The sequence below is a fragment of the Notothenia coriiceps genome, unplaced genomic scaffold, assembly GCF_000735185.1.
Source record: "Notothenia coriiceps isolate Sejong01 unplaced genomic scaffold, NC01 NC01_scaffold00037244, whole genome shotgun sequence".
NCBI classification, from domain to species: Eukaryota; Metazoa; Chordata; class Actinopteri; order Perciformes; family Nototheniidae; genus Notothenia; species Notothenia coriiceps.
The window spans coordinates 10,724,289-10,745,066 of record NW_011369945.1 but is presented as its reverse complement, the minus strand read 5'-3'; the positions used below and the strand labels follow the sequence as shown (position 1 = coordinate 10,745,066).

Sequence of the window (20,778 nt, the reverse complement as noted above, 5' to 3'; positions counted from 1 at the left end):
AACCCTAGAAGTCAATTAAACGTTCAAACTGAATGTCATCACAATACTGCACAGGCAGATATGCTGAGTGGAGACGTTCCAGTTACTCCAAGAACTTCAAACTGGCTTTACTGGAAGGATTTCAGTAAATATGATTTAATATATGAATCAATGCCAGTGCAGGTGCATTTACTGCAATCAAACCGAAACCAGGATTTTATAAGATTTAGACTTGGGAGTTCACTTACTGTAGTAAAGACATTCACACAGTTCTCACCACCAGTGAAAGGTAACACAAGAATACAAAGGTGTTTCCTAACTTCTCTAAATCACATACGTTGATTTGATGGTGATGCAGCGCTCCTGCTCGTCTTTGCGTGTGTCTGTGAAGCGGGTCTCTCCGGCTCGGGATGAAGAAATGATCCCCGCCTTGGACACCAAGGAGTCGGTCAGAGTTGACTTCCCATGATCCACGTGGGCAATCACAGACATGTTCCTGATGTTGGACTTCTTGTCCATGATGGAACGAATCTGATCCGTGGTGAAGTTCACCTGGTGGAGGTTGAGAGTGAAGGATTACATTCATCCATTTAGCAGAGGTTCATTTTATTCGTCATTTAATATTTATGTATGTGCACTACTAGATCTCTGCAGCTGTTCCAAGTAGAGTTATAAAAAGAAAGACATGTTTGAAACTAAATCCAAAATCCTGAACAGGAGAAAAGGTGTGGGCCAGGCCCAGCCTAAAGACTTAACCGTCTGGTTCTTAAAGGTCACCTATTATGCAAAATCCACCTTTTCATTTCTTTTATCCATAAACATGTGCCCCCTCTGTGGAAAGAGATTCTGAAAGTTTCAGGAAAAAATATTCACTCACATTTTGTCCTCATCCATTTATAAAACAACCTGTCTGAAAATGAGCTGATCAGATTTTGGCCACTTTATGATGTCATAACGATTTTTTGGCTTGTGTAATCATTAGCCAATCACCAACCAAGGTAACAACCGCCCACTTTATAGATATAGAATATTTGTATATACTTATTGTCAAAGCATTTAATGTATTCATTGCTATCGGGATGTTAAGAGAATTCCATGGAATATAACAAAAAAGTGTTTCTGAAGTGAATTAACTACCCTACCTTAAAACAATAAATGTTGCTGATGCATTATATGAGATCACAAAAAAAAAAGTCAGGCATAAAATTCAGTAATAAAATGGATGAAGGCCTATGTAAAAGTTAAGTTTACGGCACACAAGATGATTTATGATGTTTTAAGATGATAAAGACTTTTTTGAGATATGTTGATAACACAGTGTGTCAGGGAAAGATAAACATTGCCACTATAGGCATATGTAGCCCTCAGTATGAATAATTTAAAGCATAAGGGCAATTTCACTTAATGTCTTTAAATGTGTAAAGGCATTTAGCCCCATAAAATATAAGCTCTGGGATGCCCGGACATTCAAAGCCTGTTATAACATAATAGTAATTCAATAAGCTATAACAAATCCCCCATCCTCCAATAGAATAAATTCTCTGCAGCTCTATTTGTGACGTACTTTATAATTGATGTTGTCGTCAGTTGGAGAGTTAATAGGCAATAGCTTGCAATCGCATCTAAGAACAACTTTATTCAACACATTCGTATACGACATTTGTCCCCATGTGTCTTGTTTCTCACAGTTTGTAAACACATGATATCGGTGTTGTCATTCTACTGCAGCAGCTTGATATTTAAAGAATTTGCTAAGATCGTCACAGCGGGCCGTGCGTCCAGGCCACAGACCGCGCTGCTGTCAGCTGCGTAGGTGATAACAGAGCCTTCATCTGACCACATATCACCGCTAAAGCTTCGACATCAATACCACAGACACCTGACAGCCTCTATTGCAGCTCGTTGCACCGAAACTATAAGGCTTTAACTTTTTATAAAGAATGTACGCAACGCTTTTCGCATGCGAAAAATAGATTAAATACAAAATCATCGGGCATGTAAGCCCAGTATCAACTCACCATTTTGCCTGCAGACAGTTGGTCTTTGAGTTTACAGATGTATTCCTGTCTCGGAGGACAGGCAGTCCCGGTGGTGACAGAAGAGACGCTGCTACTTCTGCGGATGTCGAGTTGTGGTGCAGAGGCTGCAACAGCAGGGGGCGCTGCGGCTCAACAACAGCCGGGACACCTTTCCATGGATGCTTGTCAGCTGCTGCGAGAAGGGTCCAGCTGCAGCCGCAGGCAGACGGTACAAAATACGGCCCCTACAAAATACGACCACTTGTACGCGACACTAACCCTAACCTAAATAGTATATACATATCTAAAACGACAAGACTCTTCTGATCATATTTTGATGTTCAATTTCCTGCAGGTTCCTTCCCCACGGGCTTGCTGCAGCTGGGTATTATTGGCTGCTGCACTGAGGATACTGGATAGGGTTATGTTTATCCATTTCTGTGTGAGAAAGAATGCATTTTATGTTTTTGTTATTTTATTTCCAAGTATTTTAATCATGGTGCCCTATAAAACCAAGAAGTTTCATTTCATTAGTCAAAAGGCAGTTTTTAGTCACCAGTAGCCTATTGTCAAGAAACATCAGTTTAGATGTTAGACTACTAGCGTAATTACTTTCTAAATGTTAATCTATACATTTTTTATGGTATAAACATGTTTTTTGTTATATATATTTTGAAGTAATTTGTTATTATTGAGTAGGCATTGAATGTATGTACATGCATTGTACATACAATAAATATTGCCCAAAATCACAAACGTGCCTATTGTAATGGTGTGTTTATGTTAATTATTTGACTGGGTAAGTCTCAGTTATCAGTTTTAACCAATTACTTGATCTTCAGAAATGTGAGTTTGAATTAAAAAAAAAATCTAAACAGTACATTAAGAGCATATTGTTATAGTTGGAGGGGATGTTCACGTAGCCTACAATGATTTATCCAGGTAAATTCCTAATTGCTAAAATGCTGATAGATGTATTGTTATTTGGTTGTATTTCCTACTTTTTCATGCTTAATATTGCTGCAGGTCAGATGGTGAATATAATCCTAGTTCAACCATCACCTTGGTTCATGTGACAGGAGTAAATGGGGGACTAGCTGTAGTAACACTATTGCTGTTGGGTTTGTCATTGGCTTTAATAAAAAGGGTAAGCAGTTTGTATTTCCCTTTGGAAAATGTGGTTCCTCGTGGACACAGCAGTGTTTGTACTGATACAGGATGTTAGAGTTGCTTTCTACCAGCTGAGGGCAGAACAGGACAAAACATCTCAGGCTGGTTGAGAGAGTCTAAAATGGGACTTCAACTGGGAAAAAATATGTTCTATGTATAAGAACAGGCACATGTCTGTTTGCAGAGGGTAATGGGATGCTTCCTGTTAACCCCCAGTGGACAGAAAATGCTCTGAGGAGAAATGCACAACAAACAAGTTTTTTTACAACCATAGACAAATCTTTATAAAACCTAGAGAAAAAAAAAACACCAAAAGTACTATAAGCATACTGTAGCAAGTATGTGATTTACCTTTTAATGGGTGTCTCTCTTCATTTAAAAAAGGAGTTGCTTTTCAGTTATTACAAGAGGTTTAATGATCCTTTTTGTTTCTAAATCTCAGCTACAACACACAATTAATAAATCGGAAAGAACTTGAGGTTAACTTAACACAAGGAAGGCAAGATATTCAAGCTTCTGGTGGGAACAATACTGTTCTCTGGTCTATGATTGTAGCGACGACACGTTTCCACCAGGTTTTGTAGACGCCAAAAGGGGAATTCTGAATATGAAATCTGCCCTCATCAGAAGGTTTTACAAATATAAATAACTGACTTCTATGTTGTACAGATGAAGAGAAGAAAATAATACAAGATAATACAAATCCATTCAAACTGTAGGATTACATGATTACTCAGATTTATATGAATAATCTGATATATTTCACCACTATACATTCAGCATAATTAAATATATGAACGAGATATTTGTCAACAATGCAGATACATATTGCATGCTTATGGGGAACACTGCAGAAACTGAGCTGACCCTATATTGAAATGAAGTCAAGCTCTTTAAGGTAATTTGACAACTGACTAAAAACATTAGTGACTAAAATAATTATCTTTACATATCGCACTGGTCAACGTGACTTTTAAGGAGAACTTTCTAGACAGGGAGGCCGTTATCTTTTTTATGTTTATGATGTTTGAGATTAATGGGGAATAAAAATGTGCTGAGCTGCTGACAGAATGTATTAGCTCGTTGTTAATCTTTATTTACTAAATGTAGGTTTTACCAGTTAAGAAGACCTCTGAGCTTGAGCTACATATTTTTACTTTATAGACTTGCCTTTGTTTCCTCAAACACACTCTCTGCTTAATCTGCATGTGACAAACATCATCTCAGCTTTAATTTATCTTCACACCCACCAGATCAACCTATAGTATTTTAACATGGGCCTTTTCAATTTGGTAGCTCGCTGTCAAGTAAATGAGATTTTGTGTTTTTGTTTGACTCACGCTAATACGTATTGGTCTCGAACCATGGAGGAAAGTTCAGGAGCGTGACTGTGTTTTTTGGTGAGTCACATCCAGAAATGTCATAAATCTATCCTTTACCTAAATGTGAAATACACCTATGAGTGAATGCAACTCTTCTTGACCATCAGTCAGTCACGTGCATCCGAATACACCACATTCATGATGATACAGTATGATATCATCAGCAATCTGCAATAACACAGCAATTATCTGTACTGAGCTGTAACCTATTACTGATATCCAGAGATGTGCTTCTTAGATAATATCTGCATGTACTTTGAAACTCTATAATCTAAGATACAACAACAATAAAGATAGCAGAGCTCCGCTGCCATGCAATTATGCTTATTACAGTATACTGACTATCTGCCATAGATAAGTGGATAATATAATGCAACATGCACATAAGGTAAGGGCTAGAAACACTGAGGAAGATCACAAAGGGTTTGTAATGGGGACGCAGTGTATGAATTATTTCTGTTTCTGATCCTTCTGGCTTGTACCCTCATGAAACCATAATGCAAAGGCTCCAAGCAAATTCACTTGGCTGACTTTGAACCTTTTCCATATTAAAAACATATATATGAGGATTTTTTTTTAACAGTTTAGAGATTCTCAAATTGTATTTTTGTTCACCAAAAACCCTGAGCTGTCACCACAAAGTGTTGAAATCCCTTCAGAGCAGCTTCAGAGAGTTAGATTTATCCACAGAATACACTAAAACATCAACATCAGAAAATATAAGAAATAAATATGTTTTTCATCTTTACAGTTTATGCAGGAAATGACTGGGGTTTTCGCAGTACAAAACCAGGCTTGAATCTGACCTGTTTGTTTTTGTGTGGCACGTCCTATTTTGGCTTCCTAAAAATGATGTGAAAAGTTTAAATGAAATAGTGGTGGACAAGAATCCAAAGAAAATCAAAAGAAAATATATAATGATTTATTTTAACACAAATTATAAATTATAATTGTCTTATTTATTTATTTGATGGTTTGAGCAACAAGATTTACATGTAAGATTTTCCCGTAGAAGTGTTACAACACAACACAGTGGTGAGAGGGATGGAAGGACTGTGTTGAAAGTAATTCTCCAAACAAGACGACAAACCATTGATTATAGTTATTCTGTGCTGAAGGAGGTACAGTATAACAGCTCCGCCAGTCAACACTTCTTCACCAGTGTGATAATGGTTATTTATGTGTGTGTGCATGTTTATCTTGTGTTATTGCTTGGAGAACATATTACGTAAGGTCTGCCCTTTATGGTGGGTATTCTTCAAAATAGATGTCCCTAATTATTGCAATAAAGATAAGAAACTATGAAGCACGGTGAGTTCGTTCTGCAACATCGTTCTTCAACATTGGTAATAGATGGAACGGCACAGTGTTCTTTTATAAAGACATTCAAAAAAACTGTGAAGATTGTCGAGAAGGACCACTTCGACCATTATGGAGAAAATTGAAAGTGAATTCAGTAAAAGTTTGGCAGACTCAGTTAGAAGTGTGGAAGGATAGTTTCCCAAAATGGTATTGCTTTTGTCCCTTTACAACAAGGCAGTGTTCATTGGCAAACTAAATTAATGACAATGCAACCCTAAAAACATTTAACTCAAACCACTTTTTTCAACCTCAGACTGCAGCTATATCACAGACAAACAACATCCTCCTCCTCCTCCTCCTCCTCCTCCTCCTCCTCCTCCTCATCATCATCATCATCATCATCATCATCAAATCCAATAAACCTGGACTTTCTGCTGACAGTGACAGATGAGATTTACAGTGTGACTCCCTCCATCTTCTGCCTTTGAAGCCAATAAAAGAGATTATCTCAAAAGAAAATACCCTGCCCAACAACAAATGAATGTGAAACCACACAGGGAATCAAACCCTTATCTTGATGACTTCAAAGGTCACTCTCTGCTACCTGTGAGCAACTGTGAGTAATGAATCTGTCAGCCAGTCTTCCTTTTGTGGAAATTGGCTCTCTCAGTTGACTGCTAAGCAGCTGATTGGACAGTGATCGGCTGGGCCTGGGGAATACAGTTGTGTGATAAGACCTTTCGACTTTGTCCCTTGCAAAAGTCTCAGACATTCTTACCAGACGTCAAAGACACATTGAGGAACGTGGTGATCTGGTTGTGTGTTTTCATTCCTGCTGGATAGTTTCACGTTCATTTCATCAGCTGCTGCTATTATATTGGAATTATGATGCTGAATGCAAGCAAGGTGAGAGACTTTAACTTGACAATTGGGTGCAGCTATTGGTTTGTTTTAAAAAGATAATATTTCAGTCTGATTGGTATTTAAAAATTGTTTTAAAAGGACAGTTCTCCCAAAAATAAAAAATGGAAATGTTTCCTCTTATCTATAGTGCTATTTATCAATTAGTAGCCTATGGTTTAGGTGTGATTTGCTGAGGTATTCGCCGTATAGATGTTTTCTTTTTACTCATGGAAGTAGATGGCTCTCTGTGTATGGTGCTCAAAGAAGAAGAACAAATATTAATTTCAAAACTCATCAGCAAATTGTCTTTTCCGAAATCATGTCCGGGGTACTCAAGATAAAACACAGGCCTTGTTCGGAGCAGTTTCATGTAGGAACTATTTTCTTTCAAACGCAATACACATGAAATTGAGTGAACTGTGTTTTGCATTGAGTAACTGGGTACTGATTTATGGAATTATTTTTAAGTATTTTTTGGCACTTTGAATACCACAACCCTAGTGTCATCTTCTTCCATTATATTTAAGAGAAGGCAGACCTTTTTTAGGCCAATATCTCCAACACTTGGCAACCAAAACACCAGACATCTAGATTGATAAATAGCACTACAGGAACGAGTCAATTGTGTATTTATGATTCAGAGGTTGAATCATCTCTTAAATAGATGTTTAATTCATATTAAGGTAATAAGTCTTGAATTGGCCATAACTGAATATATTAGTTATTTTAAAGTAAGCAGTAAGAGCACACAGGCTATAAATACAGCTTTTCCTCAGAGAAACAATGAACACCTCCACTTCCAACACATTATTCAGAGCCTTTATTTGATTCAGGTGCACGGCGGGATTGACCTCATTGACCTGCTGCTCAGGAACACGGATGAAACCACCGGTTGTCACAGCAACCAACCATGGACTATCGAAAATAATGAAGTGAGTATGGAGTTCATCCTGTTGGCTACTGGGCAAACCATTCCGGAGAAAGCGTGATCCCAGCCAAAAATATCATTATGAAAATATGAACATGGTCTGTATTCTCAATAAGGGCCGAGTGTTATTGAGCTCTGTTATCTGGGGAGCTCATTCAGTTTCATTATGTCTCCCTTTATGGTTGAAACTGAGACTGGTATGAACAAAAATGGCAGGTATGTTTACGTCGTGTCTGTGCTCATCTGTGTCATTTTGATTATCTGATTAAATAAGCCATCGAAAAGTGGTGTTGCCATGGGATGAAGCTTACATACCCTCCTCATCCTCCTCCTTAGACCCAGAGCCCCAGGGGAAGTTCTTCTGATGACTTCCTGGACGCCCTGCTTGGGGGGAGCGACTCCTCCTCTGCTCAAGCGTCCCCCCTGTGGTCACCCTGCACCATCGACAGCGGCATCAACGAGGACGCCTCGACAGAGCACAGAGAGGGCCTTCCCCCCCAGCTATGCAAAGCTTTCCCAGCCTTTGACCTGTCGTCTTTCCCACAGCCTGCACTTCCAGAGAACCAGCCATCACCAAATGAAAGAAACTCGGACGTTTCCATTGATCTAGGTAAGAAAATATCAGATAAAATGATAATGTTTATGAATACTGATAATTAATACCAAAAGAAAGTTTGTTGAACTTGAATATACAGTGAGCCGTGAAATAATTGGATTGTCTCAAAAGCGAGTTTAAATATCACATGATGATAAAAACCAGGGTGAACCAGGGCATCGGACAGACAAGAATAAATGAATTTGTGTTACTATTAAAGAATAATGAGAACTAATTAAAGATAGTCTTTTCAGAGAGCAATCATTTGGTTTTCCCATTTTTTTTACTTCTTCACGTAAGGAGTTTGTCTTTTGAGAACAGCTAATTGAGAACAGCTTTTGAGAACAGCTTTTGAATGATAGTCCCCTTTCACAATGCTGAATATCAAAGCTTCAGTGCTAAAATACTTTGAAATCGACTGAATAAACCAATTCAGCCCCAACACAAATATATCAAACACAGAAAAAACTGTGAAACTGTGACACAAGAACAGCAGGCTGCAGCAATCAAAGAGTTATGATTCAAGACAAAGACAAAACCTACAAATGTTGTGCTTTGTTTGATACACATGGGGCAATTTTGTGAACCACCTGCTGTTTTACTGCTTCAATCTGCAGGCTGGGAGTCCGATGACCTTCAAGAGCAGTTTGGCATTGCACACTACCTCACTACGAGCCAAACCTCCACTCAGACTCTCACAGTGAAGGACCTGCTGCTCTCTAGCCCAGGACAGACAGTAAGCAATGTGCCCACCAGGGGAAATCTTTGTGTGTTGCATTCTCATAATATTCTGTGTGGTGTTTTAAAGGGGCCCGATTGTGCTAAATTTCAGGTTCATATTTGTATTTTATGCCTCTACTGTGACATGTTTACCTACTTTAATGTTCAAAAAGCTCTTTATTCTTCTCATACTGCCTGTGCTGCAGCACCTCTTGCACCCTCTGTCTGAAACCAGAGCCCAGCCTGCTCTGATTGGTTAGCTGACCGGCTCTGTTGTGATTGGTGAACAGCTTAGAACAGCCCCTCACCTTCAATGTGTTGAAGCACTAGCCAATAGAAGCGCAAGTGTAACGTAGTGATGTCACTATGTTATTGAAGTAAACAAAGGAGTTTGTGGGAGGGAAACTCCCTCTGGAGGGAACTTTGGGATTTTTTACATGCCAAAAAACCCTATATAACACGCTACATGAAACTTGAGTAGTCTCATTCCCGGTATATTTTTACAACCAATGTAACCCTTCAAAAGTATATTGTCTTTTTGGAGAAAAATACAATTACCCTATTTTAAAAACAACACATTTCAATACACAATTAATTGTAATTAAGAAGTATTGTACATGCAATTTCCCTACTGTCATAACAACATTGTTTTCAGCAAGCCTATAATATACTACAACAGCAAAAATAATTCATTAAATTCATTAAGCTTTTGGTTTTGATGTGCTTGCTAGCTCAAGATTTTCAGCAAGCAATAAGAAAGAGTTAAATATTTCTGTGAAATAATGACTTTTTGAAAACTTTCTAACCAATGGGAACATTGAGTAGAAAGTCTCAGTGTTAATAACAAAGAAATAATAACTAACTGAACAGTTCACTGCTATTCTTTATAATTTGACTAGAGACATGAGTAAAGAGCATCCTTTGCACCAAATATGTTATGAACTGGTCCAGAGTCTTGTCTAGGTAAACTGTCCAGAGAGTCACCTTAAGTGGTATATTCTGTCATCTGGTTCACAGGCGCTGCGATTTCCCCAGCATTGCCTGCAGGAGCTTTTATTAAATGAGGATGAGAAGAAGCTTCTGGCTAGAGAAGGGGTGAACTTACCCGGAAAACTGCCCCTGTCCAAGGTACATGAGCAAGAAACATACAGTACTGTATGTAGGGCAGACATCTTTCCACATTAACTGCCTCCTCTGTTTCTGGCACACACATGCATTAGTCAAAATCTAAATCTGTACAACGTTTGAAAACCTCTGCCAGTTTCTCCCGAGCTTCCCCTCACTTACTCGTTCGTCTTTATTCTCTCTTATCCCTATCTACCCATATGTTTCATCACCCTGACAAGTTTGAAGAGAAGATTTTGAAGAAAATCCGTCGGAAGATCCGCAACAAGCGCTCAGCTCAAGAGAGTCGGAAGAAGAAGAGGGAATATGTTGATAGTCTGGAGGGAAGGTAGGAGCCAGCTGCACTAAAGCAACATCACTGGTTTTCTCAGAATACATTGGCCTAGAAATTGAACTTTGATCTGTAATAATTTGTTGTGTTCTGTAGCACTCTATAATGAGCCTGGTTTTTCCACAACATTAACAAACTGCTGCATGGATTGGAACATTTCCATGAAAAGCTTCTCAGACTCGCGGAGAAACTCAAAGCAACAGAATTTTCTGGTTGGGAATTTAAAAATAGACAAAAAGCTGAATGGCAGTAGCTGTGATGGCTGAACTAACCTGAGAGACTCAGATACTTACACAAGGTTTTTCAAGAGAAAAGGGTAATACAGCTGTACCCAAAGTAAATGGATAACTGGGGAATTCAGCACAGAAATATCAGACTTATGTTGCCAAAAGCAAAACACAAGAGATATGGAACAATATTTTTTCTAAAGTATCCACATATATTTTTAACAGACACTATAAATGTAAATTATTCAAAGCAGACTCTGGTACAACTGAAAAGCTGTGTACTGTCCCTGCCAACAACAAAAAAAGATAGCTCTAGAGCCACAAAAAGGCCGATGTTTCCAATGTATTATATCAAGTGCTGAATAAAACGAGTGAGAGAATATAATGAGTACAAAGGCCTGTTTGTACTAGGGCACATTGTTAAACGCAACTTATTTTAGTATTTATTTAAGGGAAATAGAACATGTTGTGGATTGATATATCTAAAATACAAACTAACAGAAAAAGATTGTTTAGTCTTGTGAGGCCAACATATTCATACTTCTGAATATTTAAAAAAAACGGTAGCTCAGGGCTGACATATAAGTATTGAACAATCTCAGAATGTGTGGGTTTTCCAGCACATCAGAACAATGTACATACACAGTGCAGCTGTGAGCTTTCTTTGTCTGATGTGGGGACACTTGGACAGAAAACAACATGTAGTATGATAGCCAGCAGCACAAAAGAGCAGCTGTGCTCTGTGTTAGATTAATTGGAAGTTGAGGATGCTGCTTGGTTGCAACAGACCCCCAACAGAGGTGCAGGAGGTTTTGCCAAGAGCTCAGTAAAGTCGTCCTCGTCCTCGTCCTCGTCCTCGTCCTCGTCCTCCTCCTCCCTCCTTCCTTCCTCCTCCTCCTCCTCCTCCTTCCTCCTCCTCCCTCCTTCCTCCTCCTCCTGGCAGTGAAGATCAAGTCTCGTCACAGCCAGCCTCACTAAATGTGTTAAAATGTCTTTACATTTCTTAATCCTGCCTTCCTCCCCCACATTGGCTATTTCTTCCCATCACACCTACAGAAAAACAAGGTTTCCCATGACAGTGATTCATGTCAGAAAAGTAGGGTTACCCTGAATCAATCAGCATTTAGTTATAATTACATTGAAAGTCTTAGAACAGTATGTGTATTTCTACCTTTGGTCAGATACAAATGCATATTTGCGCTGACAGCAGGGCCTCAAAGTGGCCAAACATACCTTGTGCATGTCACTTTTTAAAATCGTGTTTATTTTATAGGAGCTTTAAATATCTGATAGAGTGCCACCAACACTAATTTAAGCATGAGCTTTGTTGTCGCTGGACGTCATGAGGAGATTTTCAACCAATGAGCAGGGTCAGCATATGTTGGAAATGATGCATGCAGAGCATAACACATGACATCATTATCAGTCGTGGTTCAGCTCAGATAACACCATAATAGAGTGTGACACACTGTGATAAACAAAAGCAAGAGCAAACAGCTGAAGAAGAAAAAAGGAGGGTGTTCGAAAAGATGACAGAATGAGGTGCGAGATAACCCTCAGCACACGGTTATTGGCATTGGATAAACATAGGGGGGACCATCCAACATCATAACAAAAATATTATATGTTTTTTTGATATTTATATCTCCCCTCTTCTCTGCTGTCTCTTTCTGTAGGATGTCCGCATGTAGTGCTCACAACCTCAAGCTGCAGAGAAAGATCCAGCAGTTGGAGGACACCAACAGGTGAGTCCTCAAATCTTCTCATAAATTGTTTTGTCTGACCAACAGTCCAAATACATTTAATCTATGGTGAATTAGAAGCAAACCAAATCAGCACATTTCAGAGGCTCAAACCGTTAGCTGCTTGTCTTTTTTGTTTAAAACTGGCTTTAAGAAATATGCTATCATCTGAAATTACAAACTCCCCCTCACAGGTGTAATCAGATGCTCCAATTAATAAAGCTAACCCTAGCTCTTTTTTTGGATAAGTTTTCAACTGACATGTTTTAATGAAGACCCAGTAAAATGAGATCTTATATGTATTTCATGGTTTCATATGGTACCTAAAGACTGAAACTGAATGCCACAGCTGGAAAAAAAACAGCAATGTCAGAATTACATTCATAAAAACTCAAAACCACATGTTGTCATGACACAAACTTCTAATCTCAGCCGTCCAGGTAGAGGCTCACCTGTGATTGGACTGTCACTGTTAGATGGGAGGGGTTCAGTTAACCGTCAGTTTACCTACTGAGCCAACTGCAGCTCAGCATCCTCCTCCAAATATTGCAATTACTGTCACAGAGACACTCTGTAATGGGCATTATCCTGAACACAGGAAATAAACCGTCCATGTTTTATCTTTGTTTTTGCCCTTATTTCTTGAAAGCCATTGGATTTGTGTAGCTTAATTCAATATCTCTTTTCTGCCTTTGATGCGTTTTGGAGTATATATCTCAGAGTTTCATTTATCATTTTGTGCCCGGCCCCTCACTCTCCAGAAGCTGCCAACCTGCTTATGAAAACGTTCAACTTCTTTTCAAACAAGACTGACTATAGGCTAAGTGCACATTTTCCAAAATGCAAAGCCCATCTAATTATGCAGTGAAACCTCACACAGTGTTCTCTGACTTTTCTTTCTCTCCATCCTGCCAACTCATTATGCTGCTTTCTTTCTGAAGCTGGCAGAGTGCCCGGTGAGTTGAAACAAAACGTGATAAGAGGTCGTGTCCCTGCACTTTTCTGCCACACGCTGTTCTACTTTCAGTTTCTTTTAAGTTGCCATTGTTCCCTGACACTGAAAAAAATATGCCTAACAAATTCCCAGAAACCTGCAGGTCCGCTACAACTCTTACTACTTTTAAATCCAGGCTGAAGACTTTTTTTTTTGCCGCTGCTTTTAATGGATATATCCTGGCTTAGTATTTTTAGGGTTAAAGTCCCCTACGTGTATTGGAGTTAAAGTCCCCTCGTAGGTGGTTATGGTCCCCTACGTGTGCCGTTTCGGTATCAAGACCCTGGTTCGCGGGGGACACCCACAAAGTCCTAGAAAAGACAACTTAAACTTAACTTGGCCTATGTGCATTTAAAAAAGAGAAACAGTTTTGGTGAAAACTAAAAGGTACCATGGGGTCAGATTATAATTTTCCAAAGGGGGTTCGTTTAGCAGGAAACACTGGAAATAACTAAAGGACACGTTAAACAAGAAAGTAGAAAGAAAGGGAGGTGATATAAAACTATTTCTATTTCTGCTAAAAAGTTAGCAATGATTGAGAGTCAGACCTAAACATTTCAGATGTGTGTATCTCACACTGCTCTGTAACTTTTATTCATGTACCTTTTGTTATTCATGTTTTATTATCTTTGCTTTGAATTGAGTGTTTTTAAATGCCATTTTATAATATGTTTCTTCATGCTCTTAATGTCTTTCATTTTCGTAAAGCACTTTGAATAGCCTTGTGTTGAAAGGTGCTATATAAATAAACTTGCCTTGCCTATTTTTCAAAAGAAACATGAATGTCCTCTCGAGGAAACTTTTACAAAGTCTCAATCTTCTTCCTGTGTGTATTTGCATTGCAGTGATCTGCTGGAGCAGCTCAGCCGCCTGCAGGCTCTCGTTCCTAACGGCTCCGGCAAAACACACAGAGGGACCTGCATCCTGGTGAGATATATTACTCAACATTACATTAGTTTACACCACTGACTATTTGCTCTGACGGCATAATCTGCAAAAACGAAATAGTAAGATACAATACCGTATTATCTTTTAGATAAAATGTTATGTAGGTTATGCCTAATACGTTGTACATCTATGTAACAACTATCAATTTTGGCCTGCCCTCTTGCTTTATGTCCAGGTTTTGCTCCTGTCCTTCTCCCTCCTCATTTCTGCAAATCTTCAACCAGACCCCTACAGTCAACCAAGCCAAGGAGAGTACACACAAACCAAAGGTGTGTATACACTACTCTCATTTTCTCTAAAACACACACATACAAACACCAACTCCTCTCTGCCACATCTCTGCCCTCAGTTCCGTCCCGCAACCTGCAGTCAATGGGTGAAGGGCGGGGAGTCCCACCTGTTTCTCTCTTCTCCGTCTCCAGGGGCATTGAGGCCCTGTGCCGGATGATGGAGAAACTCTGACGCTGAACACATCCCCCCATGATCAGAAGCATGGGAAAAATCACTGATCTACACGGGACCCCCAGGGGGGAAGACGAGTAATAGGAAAGCAGACTTGCTTGCATGCAGAGCATCCAGATGAGCAGTCTGAATAATTTTCAGCGTCCATTTCCCACTGCAGAGACTGAATTAAGTGTTATGGTGCGCTTGCCATCTGCTCCAAAACACAAGTAGCTAGTTAAAAGATTTAACTGAAATTCACCCTCTCACTCAGATTGAGGTCGGCCAGGAGGTCATCTAAACATTTCTAATTCTTCATTATGCTTTGGAAAATGGAGCCTAGTGGAGTATGTATTATATACATGATACTGCAAAAATGTATGACATTTTAAACAACACAATTGTGTACTACTACTACTGTATTTGAATACTTACTTTGAATGTACATGTTGAAACGGTTTATCAGAAATTATTTGCATTTTGTAACGCTTCAGTGCAATGCTGACAAAGCACAAGAGAATTAAAAGTTTACTGAAATACATTGTTTGAGCCCCAAAAGGGGAATGTGCCATATGTCCAATTTTTAAGACATTTGAATCCCAAAAATAATGACGGAAATGTGGAAAAAATGACATGTCATCAACCAATTAATTAGATGATGAGCAAAAGCTGCTCGATGAGTTTAATACACACATAATAGTAAGATTTACCTTCGTGCCAGCTTTTAATTAGGGAAAGTTTACTTGAGTTTCTTTTAAATAGTGAATATAACATCACAATTTTAGAGTTGAATTCTTTGTTGTTATTATACAAGTATAATTATTGGCTGTTGCCTGTTACATAGAGTCCATTCATTAGGACAACACTTCACTGGTTATTCTTGTGCCTCACACAATGTTCTCTGCCCATGGACAGAACATACACGTTTGATCTCATCTCAGTTTCTGTCCAAAACATCACAATTCAGACAGACATCTGTGTCTAGTTTACAGGATCGTCTGGGTAGGATCTCAGCTGTACCTCGACTACAACATTTGCATCAAACAAAAAGATAACTGGATTCAGCTATTTGTGCATTTTTAAGGGCCTAATGGTTAAATAAGGGCTTAAGTGTTTGTACTGTGAAGATGATTATTTATATTTAAAAAATCTACTTGTTTACAGATGTCTAATGTTTAATTCTGTAGCAGAAAAAGTATTTTTGAGACCAATGTCATCATATGGCGGACCAGGAAGTTGTAAAACTACATTATTGGCCAATCCGTTAGCAACATGGCTAATGTAGCAGTCTGGCTAACGTTACTGTGAAAAGCAAGACGAAAGAGCAACCACAGAACCAGAAACCCCAATCTCAGTCCTAAGATAAATGTTTAGTAAAACACCCAATAGTATTATAAAGTAAACACATTTACTTACTGATCTAGCTTAGTAGCAAGAACGTATTCTATGTTGTCCCTCTCTAAACCTTCTCCGTCAACATGGCTCTTTAGCAGGTAAAGTTTTTACAGTTGACATTGTTACAGTTGTTGCTCAAGCAGCTGTAGCTATTTTGTAGGTTTTCAGTACACCCAAACTTTCGACTCCATGTATGAATGATTAATTAGGTTGCTTTAAGTGGTAAAGAGGAACAGGTGGAGGTAGAAACTGTGAATATCAGAATGTTGATCATTAGAGCAGTGATGCTTCTACTGTTAGGGGAATCAAGCCTCAGGAGAGAAAGGTCACTGTTTCATATGTTGTTCATTAAAGGTTCCAAAAAACATTCATGCAAAGAAGCCAGAAACGTATTAAATACTGCAGTCAAGATCTGGAAAAAGTACACAGGGTGCAGGCTAAACGATTCTTTTTTAAAACGATAAAGCAATTTTGAGAAAAATCTAGCAAAAATATTATTATTTTTTAAAACTGTAACACTATTTGTTTTACTTTCGGTGTATGTATATATAATATAGATACGTAAGGGGGACTTACATAGAGAGCTCAATTCCTTTTTCTGCATTGCTCCAAAGAATAATAAAAAAGGTGAACACTAAATGTCCTTGGTCAGCCGAGAACCTACAAGAGAAACTGAAAGTAAGGCTACGGGAGCTCAAAGTGATATTAAATCTGGTTTCTAATAAAAACATATTAGAAAAAAGCACAAAGGGTCAAAACCTTTTATTAGTCTTTCTTCTGCTGTAGTTAAAACTAATCATTAAAATGCAATGTAATGTAATTTAGCACTTTAGATTGAATAAAGTCTTACATAATCCATGCAGGTAGTACCCTACATCAAAAATAGATGTAGGCCTACTTACTTTCCATGCTTTACATTGACCTTGACAAGAGAAAAATGTAGATGTAAAAAAAAAGTGTCTGGTAAAGCTTCAGCAAAATGCAAATGAGAAGCTTCACAGCGAGTCAGACTCAAACTATATCTGCATTTCCATCCATCTCAGTAGGCCTATAAAGAAACCTTCAACAACTAGTTAAACTAGTTTAAAAGTTGCTCCTAATCGCTTGTGGAGCCAGACAAATAAATGTGGAGCCAGACAAATAAATGTGGATGAGAACAAAAAGCTTCCAACTGTCTTGAATGGATTTCAAATCAATCAACATACAGTACATCTTAAAATGCAAGGGAAATATTGATGCTGCTTGAAAAATGTACTCTTTCTTACAAACGGCTGACAAAAGTGGGGCGTTGTGTGAATACCTAAAGTGACTTTTAAAAAATACATATCAGAAACACACATAAATATCTTTATTTTGCTGGCACTCTCCCAAAGACTGAACAATGTTTAAAATCGAATATATTATAAATCATTAAACATCTCTTGTATACCTTTCTAAAAATACCATCCTGTGTAATTTTCCTTAACATGCAGGAATATTGAAGGGGATATTTGGACAAAACATCAAAGAGGAGGATTAGCTTGTTCCATTCAAAATGTGAAAACAATAAACCATATGGCAAGCATAGCAAACACACACAAAAAGAAAGCACTGCTTGAATTAGGCCCACTGGTTTTATCGTGAGCAACAACATATCCAACAATCCATTCACGTTAGAGCAAACAGAATTCAGAAAACAGACTTTTTTGGTAATGAATCAGACTGCTAAACAACATCCTTTCCTTTTGAAAAAAAACCTGAATGTACATTTTTAATAAAAACAGATCAGAGAACTGGCTTTAAAACCAGTTTTATAGTGTTAGTGGGGATCATACCTGGTATCGACTGTAATGATCATACGACTAACCACTTGTTGTAATATTGCGCGCTCATGCAGTGCACCGTCGCGCACCTCAGAGACTATAAAAGCGTCATGATGCTGACAGCATCACGGTCAGAAGATGTGGCTGCATAACGGAACACTTCAGCTTACGTCATATGTCAACCTTTTTTAAAGTAAAATGCTAGTAAGTTAATAAATCATGCAACTCTGAGGCTTGACTAACTACAGGACAAGGGGAATTTATGCATCCACACCTGCGCACCAACAGGAAGTAAGTGAAAGAGGAGGATAACACCGCCGCCAATACAGAGAAGCGGTCTCTTGCGCAGCAGCATGCAGAGCAACAGCAGCGCCTCCGGACCGCTGGCCGCTCTGTGCGGGGCAGAGGACGAGAGCGAGATCTCCAAACTTGTGAGCCCTTCGGGAGCAGCCTCTAATCTCGCAGCTTTTAACCTCTCACTGAACTGCTGGCTCCACATCCTCTCCAAGGAGTCCCCGCTGGACCTGCACGCAGACAGCGCAAACCTGGCAGTAGGTGAAGCTAAGGATTTCTTATACATATAAATTAATAAGATCTATAATTTTATTTCGCACGAATCACCTCAGAAGACCATGCACAGGGTAAAAAAGTCAAGGTCACACTGAACTAATTAAAGAAATACAATGAAGTAGCCAGTGCTTGAATTGGAATAAAAAAGGTGCCAGTACTCTAAATCAGCAACAAGTATTTGGCACAAAGTCATAGTATATCCTATAATGCTGGTGGGTTTGTCTCTTTACTGTATATTTTAGAAAGGCTCACTGTACTTAAACAAAATGACTCAGGGTGCATCTGAGATTAGAGGGGGTGCAGTGGTAAAATGCTATTTTTATAAATGGGGAGTGGACCTGACACCCTCTAGTCTAGGGGGGTCCGGGGGCATGCTCCCCCNTACAAAATTTAATATTTTAGCTTCCCCAAAAATAATAACAAATGTCGTCCCGCATCCCCTTGGAAAAAGGAAATTTAAACATGTTGTAGGAGGCTCCCGGCATGTTTAATAACTTTGAGTTTGGAGACGAACGTTAATTTTTTTGATTTTAGTGTCGTGGTACGTAAACCGGAAAGAAATGTACGACGTTTCTTTTTTGCGTTGGAAGATTAGGTCTAATGTATATGGTACTGAGTATCAAGACTGCGTACGTACTCGTACACGTGTCCAACACCGTACTGGTGGTTTGTCTGTCTATTCTATGACCTGTGTTCTTACTCACGTTTGCATACATCATATGATAGGTATTCACTTGTACTAAATTCACCCCCCCTGGGATTGAGGAGATCCCCCCAAGGTCCCGTACGAGGTGGCGCCTTTCTATTAACAAAAATTTATATACTTCAATTTTCGTAGGTTAGCCACGTGAACTTCTCGTTGTACTCCTCTGAGCATTTTTCTCTAATACTCATGTAGAGAGTTTGTGGGTAAACCTTTGTTCTTTGACATTGTCTAAAAAGAAAAAAACTATAAAATTTGTTTAGTGAGAGGAAAGTTTTGAGATAAGAACAATAAAAATTGTTAAAAAACAAACAATGACAGGTATATCATAAAATATGGACAAATTATTAAATCAGAGTAATTATTGATTTATTACTAGTACAGTTCCACATGACATTGGAGTGACTCGACTCCAAATAAACTCGGAGAGTCCTCTCTCGAGAGGAAGGTGGACCACATCTTTTCGAGAAATTTAAGTAACGTTATCGATTGATTGGTCTACGATTATTGTATGTTCTACCGTAAACACGAATTGTTTGATTTCTGTTGTCGGAGCCGTTTGTGACGCCGTACACACTCCGAGGGATTACCCATGATCGTTATAAACTTCTCGACCTCGCCGTGCAAGGCCACGAGAGTGGCAATGAGGAAAGTCTGCTCTGGTAGTGGTGCCTTCTGTTCAATGGCGAGCACAAACACCAAGTTACTTGGAGAGGACCGGTCCTTTTTTGTCCGTGAGGGAACAAAATATAATAAAACGCTAGATCTACAGCAAGGAAGAAAAAACTTCACTTCTTCAACATGCAGCCAGCCTTAACTGCCTGACTGCCTTGGGGGGGGGGGTTTTTTTGGTTTTAGAAGCCAAGAGGTGCTTAATGTGTTCAGGTTGGTTTAGCGGCAATTTTTTCGCACTCCGCGGCTTTTCGCTGATTAAACGTAAGCGACATTCATGAAAACGGCATGAATCAAGAGTAAGTCTGAAGAAAATCAAAACCAAACGTTAGGCCGGGTCGTTAGTCTGTACCCTTGGAGAAAAGAGGGTACTTTCAGATTCGTTCCCTGACTTTTTCCCCCACTTTTCCAGGACCCCTTTTCATGAGCCACACTTTCGCGGAATTAAAGTCTTATTTATAACTCTTAACCTGTCATAATAAAAATCCTAAAGCATTACGCCGTTGTACTAAATTTGGGTCCTTTTTTCGACTTTTTACCCTTTTCTTTTGTTTTATACACAGACTATTGATTAGACAAGAGGATGAACCGCAAGATTGTCACAACTATTAGCTAAACAACACACCTAAATAAATAAACTAATGTTGTAAAGGTTTTCCCCCAAAAAAAAGGGTCTAGGGATTTACACTACCCAAGTCTTAAACTTTATAATAACACAAAACCTGAGGAACCAACATTGTTTCGTCATTACTTCGATTGTTGAAAACCCAAATCCTGTAAGCTAAAAAAATCCTAAAAGCTTTTTACTTATCAAATAACTACTTCCCTTTT

At 38.8% G+C, this 20,778-nt stretch overlaps 2 protein-coding genes across 4 annotated transcripts in view; one reads left to right on the top strand and one right to left on the bottom strand.

Moving 5' to 3' along the window:
• LOC104965290 (elongation factor 2-like) overlaps positions 1 to 2,216 on the bottom strand; it is a 54,711-nt gene extending 52,495 nt beyond the window's left edge. Inside the window, exons 1-2 of the mRNA XM_010794247.1 lie at positions 1,998 to 2,216; positions 317 to 531 (exon numbers count right to left, since the gene is read on the bottom strand). Coding sequence (XP_010792549.1) covers positions 317 to 531; positions 1,998 to 2,000 — 218 coding nt within the window. The 5' untranslated portion in view covers positions 2,001 to 2,216. The remainder of the gene's footprint in view (positions 1 to 316; positions 532 to 1,997) is intronic.
• Positions 2,217 to 10,207: 7,991 nt separating this feature from the next.
• On the top strand, positions 10,208 to 15,985 carry LOC104964637 (cyclic AMP-responsive element-binding protein 3-like protein 3-A). Of its 3 annotated transcripts, none has more exons than XM_010793470.1 (6): positions 10,208 to 10,450; positions 12,357 to 12,425; positions 13,364 to 13,378; positions 14,262 to 14,343; positions 14,540 to 14,633; positions 14,714 to 15,985. In XM_010793470.1, exons 1-6 carry the CDS (start codon positions 10,323 to 10,325, stop codon positions 14,824 to 14,826), a joined length of 501 nt encoding a protein of 166 aa, XP_010791772.1. In that variant the 5' UTR covers positions 10,208 to 10,322; the 3' UTR covers positions 14,827 to 15,985. The 3 variants fall into 3 exon arrangements, with proteins under 3 accessions (XP_010791772.1, XP_010791773.1, XP_010791774.1); XM_010793472.1 differs by lacking the exon at positions 10,208 to 10,450 and adding an exon at positions 12,170 to 12,222; XM_010793471.1 differs by lacking the exon at positions 13,364 to 13,378.
• Positions 15,986 to 20,778: the final 4,793 nt, after the last annotated feature.